At 44.4% G+C, this 7,733-nt stretch overlaps 1 protein-coding gene across 1 annotated transcript in view; it reads right to left on the bottom strand.

The window, feature by feature from the left end:
• Positions 1 to 7,733, bottom strand: part of ZCCHC8 (zinc finger CCHC-type containing 8) — a 21,543-nt gene that overhangs the window by 2,510 nt on the left and 11,300 nt on the right. The window contains exons 8-12 of the mRNA XM_045296721.1: positions 7,496 to 7,638; positions 6,862 to 7,004; positions 5,470 to 5,591; positions 3,697 to 3,783; positions 3,345 to 3,497 (exon numbers count right to left, since the gene is read on the bottom strand). Coding sequence (XP_045152656.1) covers positions 3,345 to 3,497; positions 3,697 to 3,783; positions 5,470 to 5,591; positions 6,862 to 7,004; positions 7,496 to 7,638 — 648 coding nt within the window. The remainder of the gene's footprint in view (positions 1 to 3,344; positions 3,498 to 3,696; positions 3,784 to 5,469; positions 5,592 to 6,861; positions 7,005 to 7,495; positions 7,639 to 7,733) is intronic.

Below are 7,733 nucleotides of genomic sequence, written 5' to 3' on the forward strand. Positions count from 1 at the left end.
CCCCATCATTCACTATGGTAAGATTTTTTGTTCTGATGATGCCTTACACCCGATCCCTTCGGTTTTGGTTTTTCTTATATGAACTAAACAAAGGGAGCCCACAGACTCTACGGCTCCAGCTGGGGAACACTACGGAGACTCAGCTACCATGCGTAGCCCTTCATCTCCTCATAACTGGCACATCTTGTCAGATTAGCATCTTCTGGTGCTAGGGACATCAGGCAAACACTGGGAAATCCATTTCTGTGCTGCGTCTGACATTAGCAGTGGGGGTGTGTGGTGGGTGGTGGTGGTGGTGCGTGCGTGCGTGCGTGTGTAGGGAAGAATGAGGTATGATGAGTGCAGAGTCAGTTTTGGGGCAACTAGAGTGGGAACTGTGCCTGGAAACTCAGGCTGGCTCCATGACTGAGTACAGGGAGGGTGAAGGGAATGAGGGTGAACAGACAGACATTCCCGCCTAGTGAACCCCAAGTCTAAATAAATGCCTCTCCTGAGCTGTGGGGTCAGACCCAGATGCACTGCCATCACCACCACCACACAACAGATCAACCCATCCAAAACAAAGCTTCTTTTCCTAAAACCTGGTTTTCATCCCTGATGCTCTTCCCATGTGCAGCGCTGTCGGTTGCCAGAGACCAGCAGTGCGTGAAGTTCAACTACCCCTGCTCCCCACCACTCTACACCCTGACCCTGGCTCTGGGCCCACAGAACTGCACACAACCACAATCACAATGTTGTTCCTGCCTCCTAATTGACTTTCCTTGCGCAGTGAAGTTGGTGAGCACCAGAACTGGCGGGGAATGCATTTTTTCCTGGTCTCACAAAGTTTCTGCCTGATAGTCTTGACCATTTTCCTATGATCGTTTTACTCTAAAATGTTTGGGTTTGCCTTCTCTGACAGATTTCAGCTCTAGCTTTCTCAGGTGCTATGGTCTCTGCCCTCTGACTACGGCCAGATGAGTCTTTGTAAGGCACAAGTCTGATCCTAGGAAGCTTCTCACCTAACAGCACTTCCTGGTGGCACAAGAGTTAACTTCAACCAGGTTAACAGCTGCTAACGTCACACCCTCCAGCTGCCCCATGGCAAAGGGTATGGCAGTCTGACTCTAGAAGATTAGTTTTGGAAACTCAGTGGGGCAGTTCTATTGTCCTGTAGGGTTCCCATGAGTCTCCCTGGAATCCACTCAACAGCAATGGAGGGTATTGGCGTTTTCATTCTGCAGCCCAAGGAACCAACACTGTGGTCCAGGTTATTGGTGACAGGAAGGCCCCCTCCCCACTGGCAATTAGGTCAAACATGGCATTAGGGTAAACGGAGGCACTTTCTTCCTCTCAGGACCAAGAACTCCATCTTTCATTTACATAGCCCTGGTGAAGCAATGGTTGACACTCAGCTAACAGAAAGGTTGGTGATGCAAACTCACCAGCTGCTTGGCAAGATGAAGAGGCGCCAGTCTGCTCCTGTGAAGGTTTACAGCCTTGGAAACTCTATGGGGACAGGCCTTCTCTATGCTACAGAGTCGCTTGCTCTGAACCACCATCGACAGCAGTGGGTGTGGTCTAGTTCCTCTATGCCATCTTACTGAGTGATGTAAACTCTAGAGGTTAATTAACTCCGCTTGTGCCTGATGTGAGCTTTCATGCTACTGCATTTGCATCTCCCCTCTCATACGTCCCAACCTTACTCATCTACCCGGCAGAAACCTGGGTTCACCCTTGGCCCACATGTTCACCTGAGAGTAAGGCACTAAGTCCCTGTGTGCAACCCTTACGTTCGGCAATCATCTCAAGGCTGCTCATTGTATATTTAGACCACAGCAGCCATCACACCGCATTCAAGTGAAGCGTACGCCTCTGTCATCCTACAGCAAGAGAACAATCCGCCAAAGGTACGAGCTGTGTCTGGTTCACCTCAGGATGCCGCATCCAGAGATCAGAAACATAGCCCAGGTTTTGAAACGTAGAAAATGGAACTAGGTAACAGAACCTCACAGGCTATGCAGACCCAGTACTACTATGTAGCCAAGAGTGTGTGAGGAGAGTATTATAATGTCAGTAAGATTTTGGGGAGTCCCTCTGAAAAGCAAAGAATAAATGAAGAGAAAGGATGGACACAAAAGGACCCCAAAACCAAAACTAGTTATAAATTCACAGGAGCTACCAGGTAAAAGAATGGCATTTACCGAAATGAAAAGAGTGGCATTTACTGAAATGGTTAGGATTTGGTGACTGGCTAGAAATGGAGGGAAGAGATATACAGGTGGGTAGAGCTGAAGATGACTGAAATGTCTACAGTGAGGTAGTGAGAACATTAGTATTAATGACCACAACAAAAAGTGCCAGCTGGCAGGATGGCAGAGGATGTAGAGGTGATGATTTTTTTTTATAGCAGATGCATATTATGTTTTAGTAAATGATAACAGAAGAGCTTACTCACTTCATTTACACAGGCTATCACAAAACATGTGTAACATAAGAAGGTTAAAAAAAAAAAAAAAGCTCAGGTAGCTACAGTACACATTTCCAAACTAAAACACTACACCTACAGGTTTGTGAGAAGGAAACTCAAAGCAGCAGTGGCTGATATTGGGGAACTTCAAAAAGGTAGGAAAAGGACTGCACTGACTGGCTAAAAAGCAGCACCCCAACTCGGGTTGACTACAAGTTCCCTGATAAGCCATGAGTGAAGAGAACAGCCAAGGGAGTCTTATGAGGGGACTCTTTTCTGCCCCGCACAGGGGTTTCAGGAAGATGGGCTTCCTCCTGGCCTCCCTTCTTTGGGGAGGAGGTAAGATTTGTTGAATTAATAAAATAAGAGTAAGTGGGACAGACTGCAGCGGCTCTGCTCACCATCTCACAACAGTGCCCCATCGGAGGCGCCCATCTAGACTGGGCATTGCCAGGGATACCCCTTTGTACTTTCAAACCAGGCTGTGTATCTGGGTTCAGTTTGAGCCTGAGTGATCACCAATCTAATCATCACAAAGAAATCAAAGCCCAGTAGTTACTCAGCTCAGTATTTCAAAAGTACTTACTTATGAAAAGGAAAAACTTTTTCATAACGTTATTATGGAACTAAAAACAACAACAAACAAACAAACAACCACAATTCTGACTCACTGTGACCTCACAGGACAGAGTCAAACTGCTCTCCAGGGTTTCCGAGGCTGTCGACCCTGACAGTCACAGACTGCCTCCTCTTTCTCCCCCTGCAGCAGCTGGGGGTTGGTGGTGGTGCTTTAACCTGCTGACATTTCAGTCAGCAGCCCCATGCATCACCTATTATGCCACCACAGGGCTGCTTTATGGAACGAGGGAGCATGCAAATCCGTCCTGCCTTCTCAATGGTTAAAAAATACCAGGGTGGAGAAGAGGCTACCAGAGTCGAGCTCCATGCTGGCGGGAGATGCTTCGGAGCTGCTGTTCTTCTTCTGCTTCTTTGGGCTACACGGGCTTGACTGAGACGAGGACCTCTTACTGCTCGACCGCACACTGGGCTAAATGGAGGGACCACACCAAACTCGAATTAGATGGGGGGAGACAATGATGAGACTCCATCCCACGAGCTTAAATACGCTACAGAAAACTTTGAGTCACCAGAGAACACTAAAGCCTGTGTATACACAACATGGGTGAAATTTTCCCAAAAAGATGAAGCAGCAGCCTTACTCTAAACCACTCTGAAAACTGATTTACCACTTGGAAGTTAGAAGTCAGGTAGTTGGCAAACACGTCCTTCTGCTGAGATGCCTGCATGGGTATGGAGCCAAACATCCTCCATTCCTGATGGTGACACAAAGACACAGGTTGGCATCTTAAGATGTAAGGCTTTGAGATTCAGCTCAAAATATGGGGCTCCTTTTTAAGGAGTTAAGTAAAGAAGTGGTGCTATGAAGGGAAGGAATCCTAGCTGACCTGGTTATGAAGACCAACTACAGTCACGTGGACCAGGAAGCTTCTCCCTGCTACATACAAGTTCATGGCAGTTAAGAGCGAAGGCTTTTGGGGGGCCCTCCCTGGCTCCAGTCTCACTCCCATCATACATTTGTGCTGTTGACAGTTCACTGCTCATTTCTGCTTACCCATTTACTGAGCCAGAACATCCTCTCTGTTCCCTTTCCAAATTGAGTACTAACCTTTAAGACCAGTAATATTAATTTCTCTCAGTTCTAACAGCACATTTAACAATGGTTCTCTTGTTACAGAATTCAGGGCTCTGGGTCAGTTATGTCTATGGGTGGGGCTTAAGAACAATTATTTCAGGTGAGTATCCTGAGGCCTGGCTGCTCCTGGGACCCACTTGTAGAAGCAGAAAGCTTTAGCCTTTAATAAATGTCTTGTATTCTTGTAAGAGTTACTGTACTTTATATTTCTTCACTGAATGCTAAATTCAGATTTTGGGCTTCTTTTCTAAGCTGTCTTCCTAAAAACACAGACCCCAAAATAACTCTCCACTCCCCTGAGAGTTTTTCTGTAGAGAACGGAACGGTTTACTTTGAGGGGGAAAAAAGTAGGGAATGAACTCTAGTATACGTTTACTTCCTAAGTAATTGTGGTAGTTACATAACCTGGTGTCAATTTGGGACTTGAGAGGATTAAAAGTGAAGGGGTGGAGTCTAGCCTGTCAATCAAATCATAGCCAATGATGCCTGTGTGGGCATGGCTTTCTCCTGAGGATTCTGGGAAATCTGGTTTTTCTTCCTTGAAGGCAGAAGACTTCTCCTCTCTCTCTCTGCTCACTTCCTGCGAGACATCCCTGAGAAGCCACATGAACCTGACCTACCCTGATGCAGCCCTGGGAACTGGACGAGCCACATGGAGACCCCTGCCAGCACCGAGATGCTTCTACCGCCTGTGAGCTTCCTGCATTGTGTTATTGCCTGTGTTTCGTGAGTCTGAAGAGGACTTTATAGATTGGTATAGGACATATGGGCTAATATCGGACTTATGGACTTGGACTGGACTGGGTTGGAATGCTTTCTTAACATATAATTGCCCTTTATATAAAATTCTCTCTTATACATGAGTTTCTATGGATGTGTTTCTCTAGTCTACCCAGACTAACAGAGTAATTCTTAAAATTTATAACTCTGCCTCAGAACCACCCCAGACTTTAAAATGCCCCACTTTTATTGTGCAATAGCATTCATATTTACTGGAAAGTTGCAGAGACAGTACATAACATTCCTCCCATTGGTTATCATTTTATATTCACCCCACATTGTAAAACATTAGCTCCTCCTGCCTTAGTTTTATAATTATAAACCTATGAAAATGCAACAAGAACAAAATTAAGGTAAATCTCACCATTTGAGCACGTGGGTTTACTGCCTACTTTTGTATCTACTTCTTTATGTCACAGTAACTGCTGCATAAGCTAACATTCTGAAAATCTTTAACAAAAGAACACATCCCAGAACACACACACACACACACACACACACACACACACACACACAGAGTACTTACATCTGGAATTCCTCTGGGAGTAGATATATTAAAACCTGGGTAGTTTACCAATTTGGAGAGATCATAAGTGACACTTTTATTCTGTTGCAGTTCACCAGCTTCTGCTTCTCCATCAGGTTCATCTATTCGAGATCATCCAAAGGGTGACAACCGTTAGATAGCAGTCTGGGACACTCTGAATGACAGACAACTTCGGGATGCATTTAGAGGATGTCGTTGCCAAGCATCTCTTTGGTGCTATTTGTAGGAGAGGGTGGGACTGGGAAAACATTTGGTTTTGACATTTAAAACATTTTGATGATCAATGTGATCCACAGACACATTCTCATTTAAAAAACACTGACAGCTTTAAAGCTAAAACTAAAGTTCTTCACCACATGCTCATTCCCTTTCTTAGTGGCAACCACTGTTGGGCCTATACATACTGTTTCCATATTCAAGTCCTCAGAGAGAATGTGTGAGCGAAAGATGGCTTCAAAAAAGTTCATGGACATAATCTCTGAGCTTTACATTTTGTTTTTCCATGAACGTGTAGGTTTCTTTGCCCCTCTTAAAGAAAGACCAATGGAATCATACATAAGCTTTTCAGAAACTTGTCCTTTCTCGTTCAGTAGTCCAGAAATTTTGCCATGTCTTATCACAGAGAATTTTTCCTACTCTCTTTGGTAATGCTATAAGGGGTCTGCAGCCCAGACCTGCCACAGTTTAAATAGCCATTTTCCATCAGGGGTTTTTCAGTTCCTTCTAATTTTTTTTACTCTCATAGTGAGTGAGCACACAGATTTAGGGTAGATACGAAAAGCAAGAGTTCTAGAATTAAGGGTTTATATAGTCTTAAAGTGCACAGCACTCAGGGCACTAAAACAGACAGGCAGATCTAGGAGAGATGGGATTCCAGATCATCACAACAAAGTGAGTCATATGAGTTTTTCTATGTTCCAGGGCTTAGAAGTTATACTTACATCGCATTATGAAAAAGCTAGAGTTAATGGGAGAATGACCAAAATGCGACAATAGACATGAAGCACGGGCCCAAGGTTGGAAAACGGCATCAATAAACGTGGATGATGATGATGCCCACATACTTTCAATCAGTAAAAGAGGCAGTGTCTGTGAACTGTGCTAAGACAAGGTATGCCTGCTGCCGGTACTGAGAAAGGTAAGAGCCTCGTCTGAGGACCAGCTGGAGGCTCTCTGATGTGGCTTCGGAGCCCCGAGCAAGTCCAGATGACCACTGGTGGCACTCTTGTTTATTGCTGACTTTTGCTACATTTAAGTTAACTCAGCATACATTAAGCAAGCCAGACATTCCCATTACATTCTGACTGACTATGAATTAACAAAAAGAAAAAAAAAGGGGGAGAAGGCAGGGAAGAGAAGGCAACACTTAACCTTTTCCATCATAGAGTGCAAGCCCAGAATTTTCCAATTCGGCCTCTTTGAGCCAACCTGGTGGGTAGCCAAGCTGACGCATTCGATATATAAAAGGTGGTAGACTTTTGTCCGTCACACCTAGCGCATCTTGAAGTTCCTCACTAGGTTAAAAGAAAAGAGGAAGTAAAATACTCTATTTTTATTTGGAAAAAAAATTTGTTACTTTAAAAGATTCCTAAGTCTTACATTACATAACACAAAGAGGCTTCCAAAAGTTCATGGGGAAATTTAACTTTTACTTGCAACCATCCATGAACTTTGTGAAGCACCTTTCTCTATGGCATAAAGACACACAGCTAAACAGACATACAGAAATCTAAATTCAGTGCCATTCAGTCGATTCCTACTCACACGGACCCTGTAAGGGCAGGGGAGAAATGCCACTGTGAGTTTCTGAGACATAACTCTTTATGGGAGCAGAAAGCCCTCTCTTCTGTGGAGAGGCTGATGGTTTGGAACTGCTGTCCTTGCAGTTAGCAGCCCAACATGTAAACCCCTGTAGGCTCACAAAGGCAGTTCTACTGTCCTATAGGATTGCTATGAGTCAGAAGGGAGTCGAAGGTAGTGAGTTTGGTATGGTAAAGAAACATACCTAATAACTCCTGGCTTGAATCTCCCAAATCTTTCTTCGACTTCTTCTGCATGGTAGCGCTGCTGGAAGCTCTGATTGTTGGCCTCACCACAGGCATCCATATATTCTTTTCTCTTTTCACTGATGCGAGCAGCATTCCGAGGCTAAATCATAAGATGGAAAATAATGTTATCATGATACATTTAAAACTATTCCAGAAATTAAATTAAGTCAAGAAAATGATTTGTTTTATTTATTT

The sequence above is a fragment of the Echinops telfairi genome, unplaced genomic scaffold (assembly GCF_000313985.2).
Source record: "Echinops telfairi isolate 266 unplaced genomic scaffold, ASM31398v2 ScPeMD7_7412;HRSCAF=8450, whole genome shotgun sequence".
Classification (NCBI taxonomy): Eukaryota; Metazoa; Chordata; class Mammalia; order Afrosoricida; family Tenrecidae; genus Echinops; species Echinops telfairi.